General features: G+C 37.1%; 1 protein-coding gene across 2 annotated transcripts; it reads left to right on the top strand.

Annotated features, from left to right (window-relative positions):
• The first annotated feature begins 75 nt into the window (after window positions 1–75).
• Window positions 76–15,454, top strand: LOC145999964 (CDAN1-interacting nuclease 1). 2 transcript variants are annotated; one of them, XM_083137257.1, is made up of 8 exons: window positions 76–471; window positions 994–1,098; window positions 3,127–3,266; window positions 5,138–5,217; window positions 6,950–6,999; window positions 8,453–8,586; window positions 11,961–12,066; window positions 14,953–15,454. In XM_083137257.1, exons 1-8 carry the CDS (start codon window positions 368–370, stop codon window positions 15,086–15,088), a joined length of 855 nt encoding a protein of 284 aa, XP_082993383.1. In that variant the 5' UTR covers window positions 76–367; the 3' UTR covers window positions 15,089–15,454. The 2 variants fall into 2 exon arrangements, with proteins under 2 accessions (XP_082993383.1, XP_082993384.1); XM_083137258.1 differs by lacking the exon at window positions 76–471 and adding an exon at window positions 711–789.
• The last annotated feature ends 4,537 nt before the right edge of the window (window positions 15,455–19,991 follow it).

The raw sequence follows: 19,991 nt of genomic DNA, 5'->3' as shown, positions 1-19,991 counted from the left end.
GTCGCACTGCATCGCCTCTCATCGCTTTGCGTCAGGGTTGGAAATTCCAAGATCTTGTGACTACTTTCGACAACATGTTACGATACATCCAACGCTAAGTACTTGGACGAAGGAAGTTAATTTCCATTGAAGACCAACCAAACTTTAATGGCTAATCGTCATGAACTCGTGAAGATAGAATTAAGGAAATCTGAAACAAGGAAATTGAAAGTTTGGCGTCATCTTGGTTTTCAAGTGATTTCTAACCCTGAATCGCGTCAATCGCATCTGTGTTGCCCGTGTTGCCAAACCAGCTGGAGCGCTGAGTACGAAAGCTTATCCGTCAATTAATTATCTCGAAAATATCGTCAATTTACTCTTGATCAGTATGAAAATGAAAATCGAGCTTTATAACGAAATAATAGATATCATTAATTCAGTAGGTTTTGATAGCAGAAACTGCCGTCGAACTTTGCGGGAAAAATATCCAAGGTATGAAAATCGTGCAACCTGTTGTAATGTTAATTTGAGGTTACCATATTTTTTGTCCTTTGGAACTTTTCACTAAAGTAAAGTGGCACAAACAGAAAATCGAAAATGATTAATATACTTTTATTAATAAATGACAATAAATGAGTTAACTTTTGCTGACAAACGTCATGAGAAATTTCCCTTGTACTTTAACTCCAAAGGTCATAAAGTTTTTTAATTTTTTAAATTTTTTTTTTAATGAGCCTAGAATTATCAAAGGCCCATACACAGTTTCCCGTAAAACGCATTTTACTTTCAATGCTGAAGGAAATAAAATAGGTAATGGATGTAAAATTATGTCCAATACTGGTATATTTGTGTATTCATTAAATAGTTTTCTTTGGTTAATCTCATTTTAATTTGTAGCAGTAAATTTTATTTTTTCATTGTTTTGCTGCAAAAATATCTTCAATGTTTGAAATATATATTGTTAATTGAACTGATAAACGTTTCATGTTAATAATTCGAGTGCATTTGTTTTAGTGTTCCTGCTTATACTTTGGGAAGTATTTTTTCCCAACATTTGCAAAGGAAAATGAAACTAAATCATCAGAGGCGGATGTGTTCTGCAGAGTATCATTATAATAGGTAAGTCTGAGTATTATAACACTTTTGGTGTGTGAGACAGGTGTCATTCAAGACTTGTGTGCCAAAGATTCTTCTTTTATATAACCCTGTCAACAATATCCTGTTGACTTTGGTCAGCGTTTCTGTTGTTTTGCTTCAGAAGTCTTTAGCTTACCACACAAGTTCACCAGTACCACAAACATAAATCGATTCTATAAATAAAACACTTTTATCCTTGCATTGTTACATTATGAAAACATTTTATATTTCAAGCTGGTAACAGTATGGTATAGTGAAAACATATTTCACTCATTTATTTCCTAATTATTTACATTTGTACTTACCTTATGCATAGCGGAAAATTTTTGAACATGGTATTTTGTTTTTTTCAGTGAAAAAAGCGTAATTTTTCACATTACAAGTATTTATGGTCTCACTGCAGAACATGGGCTGCTTTTTTCCTCTAAATAGACTAACAAAATTTATATCCCCTGAAAGTACGTACCTTCTACTTCATTTTCCGGTGTTCCTTTTACAATTACTATTATATTATTGCACGTAAAAAATGTTTTTCCTGCTACTAAAAGCAATGCATTTCTCCATTTGTTCACGTCCATATTGTTTACGTGCTCAAGTGTTGTGTGATAAGTGAGACCCTTCGTTTCGCGGCATTCGAGTTGATTTGTCGCTCCGGATTCCACCCACAGACGCACAGTTTCTTTCATTATTTCAGACGAGGAATGCTTACAAGGTTAGGTTAGGCCTGTTAGGTTAGGTTTCATTAGCATAAATGCAATGACTAATTATTATTTAGGCTAAGTGAACTAAACCTAGCTACCTAACAACATAGGCATTTTTTGCTTTCACTAGATTTGTGCAGGAATATGCCTTTTCCTTCGTTGCTACAATTTCAATATCGCCCAACCTGGACACGTTTTTCTGTTTTTTTTAAAGAAAAAAATTTTTCTGCACCTTAAAACTTACTTTTCCCGATTACTAACCACAAAACTTTACCAAAAAATTATGAACCGCGTTCCTCCTAAGCAGCCCATACTCTGCAGTCTTACCGTATTTATTGTTCGTTGCTAATTCGCTTTCGTTACACACAATATGGCAGGCAAATTTTGACTCACGTTGTCTATTGTCAGCTGATATGCAGTGTTTTCAAACTTATTAACCGAAAAATGCCGCACAAACTATTCACAGAAGGTTTTAAGTGAAAATTGATACACAAACCATTCACGGAAGGTTAGGTTAGGCGAACATAGAAAATTAAATTTTAAAAAAAAAACCGCTCACACGTCATCTTGTAAAACTACCGCATGGTTGCTACACTAACACTTATTAACTGAAAATGCCACACAAACTATTCACAGAAGGTTTTTAAGCTAAAATTGATCCATAAACTATTCACGGAAGGTTAGGCAAACAAAATTAAATTGGAAAAAAAAAAACTCTCACATGTCATCTTGTAAAACTACCACGTGGTTTCAACACTAACAGGGGGTTACATAATCGAATGCACGGAACATTTGATTCACGTAGTCGATGGTAATGGTGGCAAGAGCTATTGTGCATCGGAGATACATTAATGTCGAAAAATACATGATTTACCGGCCGAATAAGTTGGAACGAAGGGAGAAAACACTTCCACAAGCTTCCAAAAGTCTACAGAAACTCATTTCCGTAAGTAGTTTCTCCTGTAAATTTGAAGAAATATGTTTTCACTATACCATACTGTTACCTTTCAAGCCTACATTTTCGTGCATATCTGTAGATTCTAAATCTTTTTGTAGTTAGGTGTGTCAGATTTAGGGCTCTTAGCATTCAAAAAATGCTCATAAATGTTTTGTTGTTAGGTTAGGCAGGCCAGTTTTAGGGTTCTTAGTATTACAATATGGAAAGTGCTTTAGACAGCTCATGTTGTTGCCCATTCCAAGTACAACGTCCCTTCGATCATCATGTGACCATTCGGCAGCAAGTAAATATGACAATAGTCACTACATGCTAAATAAGTTTCAAATCTAGTGCTTTTCTCCCGCTTTGTAGGTATGTTGAAGCTGTGAATTCTGGCGATGAACCAGGAGTTCTTATTCGATTAGCTAATGAAGCGGAGCTGTCTCCAGCATTGGTAGCAAGACAAATACTGGAGAAACATCTTCAGAAAACTGCAACTGAAGAAGCTACAGGTAAGAAGAATTGGGTTAAATTGTCTTCTTAATCACATTTTTTGCATCAACTACTATAACATTTTGTGATTTGATTTAGTAAGGGTTGGCCCTTTTTTTTTTTCAAGACACTCAAATGTCAACCCCACTTCCACATAGTACACCCTGGACTGCATTGCTAGTGAGGGGTAACAGTTCCGTATGGGCACAACGCATTTCTTCATTTTTACAGAAGAAACTACTTCACGGAAATGAGTTTCTGTAGCATTTTCAAAGTTCGTGGAGGTATTTTCTTTCATCGTGGAATATATTTGACAGGGAACTCATGTATTTTTGAAGAGAAATATCTCACCGACGCACAATTGTCGTTCCTTTTATTTGCTTGCTCTACGTGAACCGGATGCTGCGTACGTTTGATGACGTAACCCCCTGTCAGTGGCAACCACATCATTGTTTTGCAAGAAGTAAATGTGATTTTTTTTAAAGCTGCATTGTATTACGAATGAAATTTTAACTATGCTTGCCTAACCTAACCTTACCGGAAATGGTTCGTGAGGCTATCCGTGAATGGTTTTTGGGGCTAACCGTGAATGGTTTGTGCAAGCATAGTTAAATGCACAGGTAGCCCCACAAACCATTCACGGATAGCCCCACGAACCATTTCCGGTAAGGTTAGGTTAGGCAAACATAGTTAAAATTTTAAAAAAAAAAATCCATTCATAATGTACAATTTGCACACGTGACGAACACGAAAGTAGGTATTTTTTGGTGAAGAAGGTTGGAAACACTGCATACCCACTGATGATGCACAATGCTACTCAAGCGGAGCCCACCATATTGTGTGTTAGGGAAGCGAGAAAAGGAAGAACAATAATTAATGTTAATGTGAAAAATTGAAGTTTTTTCCGTGAAAAAAGCAAAATCCAACCTTGAAGAATCTTTCGCAATGCAGAATACGTAAGTAGGAATGTTAAAAATGCCGAAATAAACGAGTGAGAGGTGTTGTACCCATACAGAACTGTTACCCTAGCGAGGCTCTAGCATCTGGACCCATGGCCATTATAATCCTCTATGGGACTTCTGCCCTGTCCTTGTGTGTTTGTGATTGGCTCTTCGTCCATGCTCATCTTTGCAACTAGCCAAAATTGGCAGTAATGCGAAGTAAAATAAATTCATTCATTTGTAATTTGATTTTTGTTACGTAACGTCGCTTTTCTGGTACTTTTGGCTAATTGCAACTATGAGGATGAGTGATGGATGATGTAGTGAAGTCGATGAAGGGACACTCGCAAAGAACACCAGGATGTGATTCAAACCTGCGACCCCTGGCATTGTAGCACCCTGTTCTAAGCACTCTGCCAGAGGCCGGCTATAACATTTTGTGTGCCTGTAATGAGATGTCTTACTTGCCGTTTGCAAAAATGGAAAATTCCACACATAATTCTTGATTTGAGATAGAAAACCAACATATTGGTATCAAAACATATCAGTTCAAATTAATGTCATTATATGGAATTAATACTTGCACAAACCACCACGATTTTCTGAAATCGACCACCCATCTTCACCCACCACCACGTAATGTACTGCATATAGGATCCGGAATTGGACAACCTAATGTGTCTCATGGTCCGATTACCTCTAACCTACAGCACGCTGGGCGAAAGTGGGCTAAAAAAAAAAAAAATAAAAAAAAAAATTGTCCTGACGAAATTTAAAAATTTAAAAAATGTGATGCCCCTCTTGTGGGAGATACTGCAGATGTCCATGTATCTAGTTCATTTCCATTTTGGGAAAGTCAGTAAATATTTTACTGAATTATAGCAGTTTTTATTGGAAGGGAACATGGTAATTTTGTTATGAGTGAAGACAGTCTTCCTTTTATTTTCCAGTTAGTAGAAATTCAATAAGCAAAATGATGAAAGATACCACACTGATTGAAGACAAAGACCTGGCCTATGAAGTTTTCTTGGTAAGTATTTATGATAGGATACAACAGACATTTTGACTGTAGTTGTTTCGTAAATTATTAAGGTATAGCTAAGCAAGGGTAGAAAAATACAGGATACCCGGTCACCATGACACTGAATTTTTAAATTCAGTTATTGAAAAACTTGTTTAATATTACGAGAATGAGTACAGTATGTGTTTTTCTATATCACATGTATAATTAAATCAGAATAATAAACAAGCCATTATAAATTTTTGCACTGTTGCAGCCGAATTTTAAAATCTGCAGCGATATAGTAGTCAGCCATATTAGCATGTATTGCATTCATGTTGTTATCAGTTGAGACTTCTTTTGGAAGGTCATTCAGACACAAGAATTAATTACTTTTAATCCAGTCTTGTATTAATTTAAAAAAAGTAGCATAAATTGCTCCCCTGTGCTTTGCACCATGCCATGAAGGCGTATAGGGGGTGTGGGGTTAGGGCCTCACACTTTCTTGATCTCGGCCAAGCTGGAGGTGATGTGATTAGCACCATGCCCCTGGCTGCCTTTACCCCCCAGAGTTTTCTTCAGGTAACCAATTTATACAACGCTGGATGGGTGCCGGAGCCGCTTGAACAGGTTGAAAAAGTCCTGGTTTTCCCCTGCCGAGAATCAAACCTGGGTCTTTCGCATGGTAGTCTGATGCCCTAACGACTGAGCTACCGCGGCTTGTATTAATTAATAAATTAAATATTTTAAAATTACATTTCATAGCTTTTGATGGCTCTCTTAACCTGTATTTGGAAAAAAAGAATGCTGGCTCCTGAGAAAAAGGGACTCACACCTGTATTATTTTTTGTTCTGCTCACCCCTGTAGCTAGGAATGTTTAAGTAGACAAGTTGAGCTTGATTTATAAGTGCTCAATAAATGTTTGAAGGTTTGGGAATAAATGAGAACCACTAATTTGTCAGAAGTGAAAAATAGTGTTCTTTTGGTGTTACTTCAGCTATTACATCAATCACTGTAAGAATGAGTTGCAATGAATAATCAGAAAAAATGAGGATGGGAAGATTGGCATGCATAAGTTAGGAAACTTCTGTATACATACTTATTACAGTATACACTTCTTATGTGGATACATTACGGTTTGCTGAAATATATACAGTGGATCCAAATGAAGGGAAATATATATTTTTTCCCTGCATTATAAGTTCTGTAACTGCAGTCACCTGAAAGGTATGTAATCAAGGTTCAACTCTATCTATGTTAGAAGGTAAAAGGACATTACAAAGTAAAAAACACTTTACAACTGTTTGTTTCTAGTTTATTTCATATTTATAATCCTTGCAGATCTCTCCTATCTTTCATTTGTAGATATATTATTATAATAATTTGTTTCATATGATGTAAATTACAGTGTTAATTTAGTAATCTTCTGTGGTGGCTCATACACTACTGTGTACATGCATAAATGGCCTACAGTGATTATTTTTTGTAATGGATAAATATTGAGATATGAGTGTCACCTTTCAGCCATTTTCAATTCACAAGTAAACTTGTCGCACATATACCTTAATCACTTTCGCAGAATTTACAAATTATCTGTTGAAGATTTCATTCTAGACTTCTTTGAAATTTTCCATTTTAGTACAATTAGTTGCATTGAAACATCAAGACAATACATAAACGTGTAAATTCACTGTTCACAAAATTAATTCTAGAAAAATAAAACTTGGATCAAAGAATGCATTAATGCATTTTTTTTTCCAGTCTGTTGTATATGATGATCAATATGGTCCCATTGCTGATTGCATTAAACAGTAAGTACACTTTATTTCTTATAGCTTAATATTATTCTTTTAAATGGCTAAAATACAACTTCCTCACAAAACTTTGACTAGCCAAAATACTGTGGAACTTCAATTTTACGTTTTTATTGGGACTAAGATGAAAAAGCTTAAAACGTAGGACAATGTAACATCTGGGGAAATTTTATTGTTATATTGTATTGGAAGCATGAAGATTGAATGTGTACAATTCAGAGAAAATGTAAATTCCAGGGACATAGAATCAGGATTCCTCTGCATTTATTTTATTTTAACAAAATATATACACAGTGGAACCTAAATTTTATGTTTTGAGGAGATCACGATGAAAAACTTAAATTTCAGTAATACGTAAAATCAGGAATAATTTTATAACATTTAGCTACGTTGGGACGAGTAGAAAGTGGTTGGAATAAACCTAAAATCATAAGTCAAAATAGTTTTTTTCCAAATTCTCCATTGTAAATCTGTGACGATTATCTCTAAAAAGCATCTTATATTGTGAGAAAGATCGCTCCACGTCACAAGAAACAATTCTTGCATATTTGAAGCACGAAATGTCACTAACACTGAAGTTTTCCAAAGCTTCCTCTTCCTCTACTTCACCTTCCAAAACACGTGCAATTTGACACAAAGTTTGAAAACATTGGTTTTTCCCAAAAAATTCTGTACATTTAGACATTAGCACTTGTCTGTTAGATCCAGTGGGTGTAATTTTTCCCCCAATAGGATCGTAGGCGAGGTGCCAGAAGTCTGCCAGCGAGCGTGTTCAAAGACAAAACAAACCTAACACACTCGATATGAAAGAGGTGCGGAGAATAAACATTTTTCCTGCGAGGATTTCGATGTAGCTGAAGTCAATGAGTGATTTTATGTATTTAAAATGAACATTCGCAAAATATGTATTTACATACGGAAAACTGGAAAATGTGTTTTTATGTAAAATAAAATTTGCTGTGTTGGCATATAAGGCTATGATCAGAATTTTGGCAAAAACGAGGGTCTCTATCTTATCGCAGAAAAAACATTTATTTACCTAAAGTTCCGTTCCCTAGTCATAAGCTTTCCACACCATAGAGGTTGGCCTCCCCTATGGCATAGTGGTAACATCATTGCCTTGTAATCAAGGCATCCTGGGTTTGATATCCTGTGAAGGTGGTTCGGTTCACACTTTACAATGTAGGTTCAGTCCCGATTAGCCTCTCTGTGCATAAGCTGAACCTCGCCCAGCAATAAAGTCAATTAAATTAAATTAAATTCAATTCAATTCAAAAACAAACTCCACCATGGAGAACAGTGAATAGTTTTTCTGTTGAGTTACTAAACAGTACAATAGTAATCTATTATATGCAATGGTTGTTTTCTGGTGTTCTGATTTAAGCTTCTTCATTATTCCACAAATAAAATGCCAATTGTGTATGGTTCATGTACAGTTCTTCCATTCCAGCTCCATAGGGCAAGAATATGAATACAAACTACAAAGGAAGCTTAAGGAACTTAACATAGCATTCAGAGATGAGGAGCAACTTCGAAAATGTGGATATGATAAGACACCAGATATCAAATTGGAAGTTCCAATAGGTGGGTGTCAGATATAAAATGGGTGTATCATTACAGTGTATGTCTAGAGTTTCCAGTCCTTACAAATGTGAACACCAATAAGAAATAAGTTGATGGAAAATGTATTCTTACCTGTATAAGACCGAGTCCATCAAGCAAAACAGCAGGTAGACAGTGAAGGTAAAAACTAGGACTCTGTTGGTTCCAATGTCGATGTATTGGTATCAGGAAGTTTTGGTTGGAATTTAGTTACTGATACTCTTGATTATTCTCACCGATACCGATACTTGAAATTTATAATAATGAAAGTTGTTCATATTGATTAACTTAGTGTGTAAGTATTACATACCAAAAATTAGCACCAACTCATCAGTTTAACTTCAAAAATTCAAGAAATACATCATAATATTACAATATCTCTGATAACAAAATACAGTTTTTCCACACAATATTGGTACAAAATAAATGTGAATTTTACAGTTTCCAGGATAATTACTCCACAAAAGTGTTATGGTGCATTTTTTGCAGACTCTATGAAAGACAAAAAACGCCAGAAAAGTATTGGTAAATAAAATCCAACGTACCGATGCATCATCCTAACCCTAATATTAATCAATATTTTGAACAACTTTTAATTATTACAATTTGCAAGCACCACTACTGGTGGGACTATCGGCATCAGTAAATGCTATTGGCTTAAGCCCTAGTAGAAACGTAGGAGACAAAAACAAGGTAAGGAGGGTGAAGGAAGCAGAGCACACTTCCTGACAGTGGCAATAATACTTGCAGTTAATGTCTGGAGTAGGGCTACCATACGTCTGGTTTTCCCGGACATGTCCTCTTTTCGGACCCTGAAATTTGCATCCGGGCAGGTTTTTACTTTTATCCAATCATCATAGGTCAGAGATCACGAAGTTACAACTTTTCGAATCATTAAACGTCTGATGTTGGCAGTACTGGACGATGCGCTAAGCATTAGTCGTTTGTTGTTACAGTTTCAAGTTCCGGTCGATGTGATTTCTGTGTCATTCGTTTGTTTGTGTTTCGAAGTGGAAGTTAGAGTTTGCGAACACGGTGTAAGCTACTAATATGCCTAAAAGAAAGTGCAAGTTTACTAATGAGTTACAAGAAAAGTATTCATGTTTTAGATGTGGTAGAGACGATTTTGAAGGCAAGTGTATGGTTTGTAAACCAGGTACATATGTGTCTGTGGCAAACAAAGGAGGGCTAGACTTGCAAGCATATGTGGAGTGCGAAAAGCACAAAAGAGCCATCAGAGGTGAAGCTTCATCTACAAAACTGACTCAGTTTTTCATGAAAAAAAAGCAGTACAATTACAAGGACATCACCTGTAAAGAATTCCATGCCTACCTGATGAATGAAAAAGAATTGTTGAAAAAGATAAGTTCTACAGAAAAGTATGCTTGGGCTACTGTGAACAAGGAGCAGTTGGAAGAAAACAAATAACGAGGTACTGTGTTTCTATATATAAAAAGACTAATCCAGAATACACAATCATAAGAATAGGTTAGTTCAATATAACAGGGTGGACTTCAATACTATAAAGTCAGGTTAGGTTAGTGGCAGTATAATAGCATGGAGAATAAAATATTATTTAATGGTGATAAATTGTGTGATTTATGTAATGTTTTCGTGTTTGTGAATAAATTTATGGTGTGTGTGGCTTTCGAAGAAAATGTCCTCTTTTTAGCATTTCAAAATATGGTAGCTTTAGTCTGGACAGGCTTATCTTTTTCTTTTCTCTTCTTTCTTGAATATATATGCTTCTGCTTTCTTCACCTGCCTTGCTTTGTTTTTGCCATGACGAAGTTGGCAAAATGCATTGTGTTTCCTTTTGTCAGCTAGCTCTTACACAGGTAGGAATATATACTGCTAAGCATGTGATGTAAGTAATTTCTGTGATAAACGTAATTTTTTGAGCATACACCTCACAAAAACACACTGTTAACTAGTGGCATCTCAAACATCACATTCATATCACAATACCTAATGCAGCTACAGGTAACAAGGTTCCCACTCAACTGGAAATTCTTTAAAAAAAATCCGTGTTATCAATCTGCAAGCAAGTAAAAAAGCCCGAGAATTTTGAAAATAAATTCTTTAATAAGCTTTTTAATGAGAGCCTCTTTCCAGTAGGAACGAACACGTTTTAAACCTACACCCTTTTACGTATAGTGGTACAACTTCCTATGGATATCTGTTTTTGTACTTTTTAACTCCACCATCTTTACATGTAAGTACAGTAAAACCTCGTTAATCCAGACAAATGGAGGGGGGAGAAGTTGACCAGTTTAACGAAAGTCCAAATTAACTGAAATAACCTAAAAGAACAGTAGAAAGTGCATTAAAACTCTGATTATAGCAACAAAACATGTTCGTTATGGTGTTTTTAAAGGGCATAGACCTAAATACACTATACAGTACAGTACAAAGTAGGGATGGGCCGATATGAAATTTTGGCCGATACCGATAAAGTACCGATATAAAATTTACCGATACCAATAACCGATATTCTACCAATCCGATATAAAATTAGATATGGTACTTGAAGAACATGAAATGTTCCTTGATCTCCTTAACAAATGTGTGTTTCGAGGTGACTGCAGTGCAAAAGAAGTTTAATATTTAGACAATTACTTTTTTAGAAAGTAGGGCATCGAGATTGTCCATGGCAGAATTTTGCACTAAATTATGATATATATCGGATCGGTAATTTTACCGATACACCGATATCGGCCGATACCGATAGAGTACCGATTAATCGGTCCCATCCCTAGTACAAAGTCTGCGGGAAACAGAATTTCATCAGTGGTTGACTGCCTTTTTTTTTTTGTGCCACATTTAAAACCTTGCATTCTGCTTTTTTTTTGGGGTAGGGGGCTTTTGCCTGTCTGGATTAAGTTACCCACTGTGTGATAAACCCGAAAGCATGGGCTAACACAGAGTGCAACATCGCAATCTGGGCAATAGGTATCTTGACTCGTGATGAATCTTCTTTCCTCTCGCATCACTGGAGAGGCGACAACTACATAGTGTCATGGGAATCTGGTAGATGGCAGCAGTACCTTGACAAGCTATCTACACCTTCCACCTAGTGGCCAAAACAGGAATTAACACCTATTAAAGCTCAAAGGAGACTGTCCCAGTAGGCAGAAAAGTGTACTGCAATTGTACGATTTTAATGAGATAACTCGGGTAAATCAGGCAAGTGGTTAATATCCCCTGAAGAAGCAGAGAGACCTTTGGAACAAAATCATTCAATGTGCAAAGGTACTTTTCAATAGCAGACTAAATTTTGATTACGCATTATAATTGTTATGATACGACACTGCATTATCTGCCATAGTATTTCTAATTTCTTTGCTTTATTTTAGCTGTTGATGGCTTCATTGTGAATTGGATAGAAAGTAAAGCATTGTTTGGAGATGAGGAATGCCACAAAATGTACCTGAAGGAACAGTTTCTTAGTTATTGGAACAGGTAAGAACATGCAGACAGCACCTGATATACTATGCATCACAACTTTTGAAGAAGGGGCCACCATTTAGAATAATCATTATAATGCCTTGATTATTGATATTTTTACCAATTTTTAACATTAACCAATAATGTGGTATTCAGTTATGAAGTGAACACAGCAAAAAATATTAGGGATGGGACCGATTAATCAGTACTCTATCGGTATTGGCCGATAGACGTATCGGTAAAATTTTGTTGTTATTTTTAAGGATAATCTCTACTTCTACTTCTACTTCTGTGTGGCCGCGGTGGCTCAGTCGGTAACGCGTCTGACTACCATGCTCAAGGTCCCGGGTTCGATCCCCGGCCGGTTCAAATCCGGGAACTTTTCTAACGGTGAAAGCGGCCCCGGCGCCTACCCAGCGTCGAATAACATGGGTACCTGGGGGAAACCCTGGGGGGTAAAGGCGGTCAGGGGCGTGATGCTGATCACATCACCCCCACTCACGACCGGATCAAGAAAGTGTGGGGCGTTACCCCCACACCCCCTATACGCCTTCATGGCGTGGTGCTATGCACAGGGGAACACTTTACTTTACCTTTACTTCTACTTCTACTTCTAAAAAAGTAAATGTCTAAATATGCAATTTCTTTTTCACTGCAGTCACCTTGAAACACACATTTATTAAGGAGGTCAATGAACCTTTCAGGTTCTTCAAGGACCATTTCTAATTTTATATCGGATTGGTAGAATATCTGTTATCGGTATTGGTAATTTTATATCGGTATCTGCCAAAATTTCATATCAGCCCATCCCTAAAAAATACACACAATTCATAGAAAAAAAATTCTTATATTTATTGCTTTACTTTGGGTGAGTGTGTGTGTTTATTTTTGCAATATCCAGCTTCACTGAAAAGTAGGATTTTTATTATTTTTGAGCTGGTACCATTGGTTCATATTTAATAGTATACAGTTTTTTGAGCCTGGGTATTATCTAAGGTGTTAGCCGAAACTTTTGAAGAGCCTATTATTTTTACAATTCCTACATGGAATTTTTGTCAATAAAGTACTGATCTAAGATTGTAAATGTTCCTTGAAAAACCTGTTCATTCACTTTCTTAATTAACGTACGTAAGCATGTGAACTTAATAATTTCTTATTTCTCTTGCATTTAAAAAATTCTTAACCATTGTTATAACCTTATCATTAGTCAAACTAAAAATAAATGTCTGATGAAGGGAGCATGTGTTCTCCTGAAATGTCACAACGAAAAACTGTTTCCTTATGCTTGTAATAACTGTAGACTACAAGAGAAATAATTTTAGAATGCAAGTAATACGTTCATACAAGAAAAACTATAATAATTTCTTGTCTTAGAAAAAGTAACTACGAATTTACACACATTCATAACAAATCCAGGACATGAATTGTGGCTTTTAGGGACGAGACAAATTAATCAGTACTCAATTAGTATCAATAAAATAGTCTGCAATATTTGCCATTTTGTTATTATTTTTATGAATTTGATTTTGTAAAGTACTGCAAATGTTTAAATATTCAGTTTCTTTTTCAAAACTAAAATCCATTGATATCATATCAGTTATCAGTGTTGGTAATTTTTTCTTATCAGTCCATCCTTAAAATATATTCACTAAAAAATTACAAAATGGCAGAATTTTGCACAAAGGACATGTGCAGATAAGAGATAGTGCATTAGCAGTGTGTCGGAAGATGGTATGCACAGTTCAAAACCATAAAATATGCAAGTCAATGTATACAGGTGAGACTGGCATTGCAACTTGGCTCTGGAAAGGCACAAACAGCAGTTTGCTTTCTTAAAGAACATGGATCAAGTGATTTATGGTTTTTATCTTGAAAAATTCACTATTGGTTTGCACAGTACCAATTGAGGCATGGGTGAGATCCCTGTCGCAAGCAAGATCTCAAGAGAGGTTTCCAATTGATTTTCATTTGGTAGCATTGACTGTGGGATTTCCAATCCCTTGTCTACTTCCTATGTGCACATGGCATAAATTACCAGCAATTTATAGAAATATCAAATGGGAATTTATTAATCCCTCTGTCCCAAAATTATTGTCCGGTACATTTTTGTTTGTTGTCATAATAATTGTCCGATATTCAAACTGTGACATTGGTGTATACAGAAGAAGAACATCAAACACGGGAATGAGTCATACAACTTTATTACTCAAGGATCAGTACAAATTGTGCTTTCCATCTGCCTCTTCGTCTGTCATTCCTGTACTACCATTTTGGCATACCAGACTATAATTATGGGACAGAGGGAGTAATATACAGGGCGAGTCATAAGTCTCCATACAAATGGTGAAAACGGTGACAAATGTTTATTTTTCCTTTTCAGGCAGGTGAACCATTGAAAAAGAGATTCCACTAAGGAAGGAAGAACGGATTGACATCATTCTGTTGGCTGGGAGTGGTACCACCCATCATGTAGCACGTACATTCAATGCAAGCCACAGAATGCAGATAACCCATGACACCGTGGCCAAACTTATCAAGAAATTCAGGACAGGTTCTGTTGCCGACGAAAGCAGGCCTGGAAGACCAAAGACAGCAACAGATGAAAGGAGGGTAACACAGGTGCCATGGTGTCATTGGTTATCTGCGTTCTGTGGGTTGCATTGAATGTACGTGCTACATGACGGGTGGTACCACTCCCAGCCAACAGAATGATGTCAATCCGTTCTTCCTTCGTTAGTGGAATCTCTTTTTCATTGGTTCACCTGCCTGAAAAGGAAAAATAAACATTTGTCACCGTTTTCACCATTTGTATGGAGACTTATGACTCACCCTGTATATAATTTATATCAAGGATGCATCTTTGCAGTTACATTGAGAAAATGAAAAATTATTTTGTTTCAGGTTTGGGTCAGGAATGGTAATCTACTGGTTTGGATATTTGGATAACCTTCAGCATAATGAAAAACAGTTTATGCTATATGATGACTTCCCATCGAATATTACATTCATGGATCCGCAATATGTCACAGCAACATGAACAGTGTAGTTATGTGCATGCAGATATTGGAACTCCAAGTATGCAATAATGCACAGTGCATCCGTTGTGAATTAAGGATGCTGTAATTGTGAAACTACACCAAAGATTTTGTCAATTGGACAAATCCTTTCTTTTTGTATTATATTCTTGATAAGTGTTCAAAGCTTGTGAATAGAGTGAAATAAGGCTAACAGATTAATGGTACATTGTCCACACTTCTGTAATATTGAAATTATTATTTTCAACATACATAATGTAATGCTGGGAAAAAATAATGGTTTCATCATTGTCTTCCATTCATTGTTACATACACTAATGTATGACTGTGAAAGTCCTTGTATCACATGTAGTTATTTGTACAATAAATTGATCTACAAAACTTACGTATGTCATTTTTCTTCTTAAAAGTTTGCATACCATACTATATACCTAGTCTGGCCATAAATACTGTTACAAACTTTCGGCTTGGACTGTACATCCGGTAGTAGGCTCATGAATCAAGCTTGTGCTGAAGTTCACTCCTGACCATTGTGTGTTCATCTGTGAAAGAGCAAGCGTGTATCTTCTTGTGCTTAGCATGGAGCGGGGCGAATATGAAAACAGTAGCCATAATTGCTCTGCATATGGTTGGGAAGTCACTCACTGAGATTTTCCAGCCCCTAAAAATCCCGAAGATCATCAAAAGGTTTGTGTATCAAACAATCCAGAGATTCACTGGTACTGGTAGCATGAAAGATCGCCCAACAGTTGGTCCACTTCACACCGTATGAACAGTATGTTAAAGCAGTGCTGGCTCGCATCTGCCGAAATCCCATCCGTAAGCAAGTGATAATAGCACAGGAGGTGAACATTTCACAACAATCAATGTTCAGGGTACTTAATGAAGACCTTGGAATCGGAGCTTACTGGTGGAGTACTGGAAATTTCCTGACGACACAAGTGAAGTAGCAGAGGGAACTGAAATTGAGACGGCTCCTGCAGCGGTACGTTGCCAATGGACATTGTAGGATTCTCTTCACTCATAAGTAATTGTTTACCACTGAATAAAGTTTCAACTGCCAAAATGAAAGGGTGAGAGTTTTCCCAAAAATCAGAGATGACATCAGCCCCCTCAGTCATGGTTTGGTAGGGGGGGGGGGGAGCTATGAGAGTTCCACCAGGCCTCATTTTTTGAGAAAAGGGCTTTCAAACTATGTTTTACAATGAATCCTGGATGTTCAAGAAATATTCTGCCCCAGCTCATAAGGCAAGGATGACGCGACTGTGACTGGAGACCAGTGTACTCGATTTCATCTCCACTTTTGATTGGCCATCTGATACCAGGTGTGCAGGTTAATAATTCTTAATTGATCCGAAAGAAAACAAGTGTATCTGGGGAGAAAGGTAACAAATGCTTTATTCAAAGTATGCGCCATCACTAGCTATACTTTTGCCCATCTGTCAGTCAAATTGTGGATGCCCTTCCAGCAAAATCGTTCACATTTTGAGGTAGCGAACGGCATTCATTGTTTCACCTGGTTTCAGCTCATGGTACACCATACCCTTCTGATCCCACCAATGCACAGCAATGTCTTCCTTCCGAAGCAATTCGGTTTTGTGGTCTATGTTGAAGGTTGTCCTGGTCAACCCATGACTTTTTGCATTTGGGTTCTCGTAGTAGATCCATTTTTCGTCCCCAGTCACTATCCAATGCAAGAAAGACTTTGGAGTCTTCATCTGAGCCGGTCGAGACACAGGCTGAAGAACACAAGAGTCGGGGTACCGATGATGCTACTTGCAATTTTTTTTTTTTTTGCAAGTTTGTATCTCAGGTGGTGGTATCCTGCTATTATCGGCATAATGACCATTCTGCTTTGTGTATTTTTGATAACCCACAGATGATACTGTTGTGGTGCATTCACCATTAGTTTGTCACTATCTTGAGAAGTTAGTCATCGGAAGTTCGACTGTGTCTTCTTCGCCATCTCTTGACCATCCAAGATGGAGTCGAAAGCTTGGACAAACTTTTAAAGTATTTTGTATCATGCAGTTTGTGTGGTTTTTAAAAGAATGTTGCTGGAACATTTTTAAATCAAAATGCATGTTTAAAATATGTGGACGTTTATTTTTAAATATTCACTGACACAATCTACAAATTTCTGAAATATGAGAAAACAGCTATTCTATTTGCAGTTTTAACAACCTTCTACAGCTGTTTTTTGAGCAACGAGAAAAAAGTGTATGTTGCATATTTAAAACATTTGTTACAGCATGTATGAGAAGAAAGGTACTTTACACTTGCAGAAATATAATTTATTTGAAGCAAAACTCAAAATGATAACTAATATTACGAACAGTACATTCATTCAGCATGGACTGAAGAGTCCAAATTTATCATGGATTTATTTTAGTTTGTACATGATATGTATATCAAAAAAAAATTATAAAGTAACAGATTTAAACAAATTAAACCTAACTGTTTCGTGCCCACTAAGTTATTTTAGAATTAACAATTTCCACGGTTATGAATCATTAACCAATAACTGCTTTCCAACACTCACGAAGCCGGTTCCTGTGGCAGAGTGGTTAGCACATCGCACTACGATGCCAGGGGTCTCAGGTTCAAATCCCAGCCTGGGCATGGGTGTTCATCAATTTCATCAGTCATCCCCAATTAGCCAAAAGTGGCAGAAAAGCGATGTAAAATACACTAAATCAATCAAAACCAACACTTTCACAAAGTTCAGAGCATTTTTATTTGTAGGGTTTCCCAAGAGGAGCTACCAGATGTTTTATAGGGGGAAAAACACTTCAAGTAACAAAACTGTGAATGCTTTTATTTTAACATATAGTATGATCAATTATAATTAGATTGTCTAACATTTTTATGGCATATTCACACAACTGCCGCTCAAATTTCTTCAGCTCATTGGTGGTTGTCAGATTACTGGTCTACTCTAAGAGTACTGCATGGGACTACTTTCGCTTGAACATGCTACACTCCGGTGTACTCTAGAGTAATGCATGGGACCACTTCCACTTGAGTGTGCTACAGTGTACACATTTGTAATATCATTTTAATGTGACAATAATCGTAAAAAAATTAGTGCTCCCCTGTTCTTTGCACCACGCCATGTATAGGGAGTGTGGAGTTAGGGCCCCACACTTTCTTGATCATGTATGAAGGTGGGGGTGATGTGATCAGCACCACACACCTGGCTGCTTTTACACCCCAGAGTTTCCTGTCATGGCTCTATGAGAGTCCCACAATCGACAGAAATGGGGTATGGTTGGTGGACTACAATGTGATCCTCCCAGCTAGATCCGAGGGATCCGCTGACCAACGACAAGTGCGGTCCTCCATTCATATTGGGGGTTAGACGTAGAGCTGACAACTCTGCACTGTAAAAAGACATGTCAAGAAACAGCAATATGAGGCCATGGATGTTCCCAAGGTAAAATATTCTGGAGGTAAAATAGTCCCACATTCGTATCTCCGGGCAGGGACTACTTTGGGGGGTCCGTGGACTAAGGATATGGTAAGAGACCTGTAGGAAGGCCAAGACAACGTTGAGTTGGACCTAAAGGAAATTGGTAGGGATGGAAAAGAGTATATAGATCTTGCTCAAGATAGGGACAGATGGAAGGCCTGTGATGCTGCAGCCATGAACCTTCGGGTTTAAGAAGGCTAGAGAATTAGTTAGTTTCCTCCAGGTACCCACTTTATACGACGATAGGTGGGTGCTAGAGCCAATTGCACAGGTGGAGAAAATCCTGTTCTCCTCTCCTTTGCATGATAGTCAGATGCCCTAACAACTGAGCTACCGCGGTGACAATAATCGTACACACATAAATGTAAAATATTTGCCTTGGTAGTTTCAGTCCACAATCATCTATTCCATTTTCAAATATCACTATGCATTGGTAAGATAGTCTAAATTAACCTCTTAACTGGGTATGACGTAATACTCCGTTCTGGCTCTACTGATTTATAATGGGCATGACGGGATACTACGTTCTCATGTTCTTACTGCTGATATCTGTTGTGTATGACGAGATACTTCGTACAATCACTTTCTTCTTTGTTTCACCAGATGGCTCTGACTTCCAGACTGTTGTAACCGTTAGAGTTAGCGGGAAGCAACGAACATAGCCCGACGTTCAGTTCTATCGCGTATGCAATAATGGCTCAGGCAAATCGGAAGCGACGGCGTGTTTTTCCTGCTGAGGAAATCCGAGATATATTGTAGTTGTAAATCTCGCATATTGTAAAATGTACAAGAAGGACCAATAAAAGAATAAACAATACCTAAATGGTATGCCATGGAGCACAGAAATATTAACTCAAATATTGGTTTACGAAATTCATCAATTTATCAACAAAAATTCCGAGGAAATTACCCAGTTAAGAGGTTAAATTTTAAGATGGAGACAATGACTATGATCACTTAAGTTTCAATTTCACTGCGTCTTTCACCTCATGATCCATATTTCAGGGTCCACTACCATAGATAAAACATTATTTGTACACTATCTAGTTGATTGACTGAGTTGGTGTTTTAAGTCCACTTTATGAACAGTAAGGCTAATTGGGACTGGACCTACAGTTTAAAGTGGGATCCGAACCACTATGTGCCTCCAAACCTAAGACTTCTTGATTACACGGCAACGACGCTACCCCTATGCCATTATGGAGGCCTATACGTTATCTAGTGTCATCTGTGCAAACTATTTGGTGCTCGAGCGAAATGATGTCCCTGCAGCACTCAAGTGCACATCTTATTTTTCACATAGCTCAAAGAAAAATTAATCAGGGGCATCATATTGCACAATATTTTGTATTCCCTGTTGAGTACTTATGCAGACAGAAATAATCAATTACTTGGTAAAACATGGCTTTCACAGTATGATTTACTGTTATTCA

This window comes from Lepisma saccharinum, chromosome 16 (genome assembly GCF_977018435.1).
Source record: "Lepisma saccharinum chromosome 16, izLepSacc3.1, whole genome shotgun sequence".
Classification (NCBI taxonomy): domain Eukaryota; kingdom Metazoa; phylum Arthropoda; class Insecta; order Zygentoma; family Lepismatidae; genus Lepisma; species Lepisma saccharinum.
This window is presented reverse-complemented; position numbering and strand designations above follow the sequence as displayed.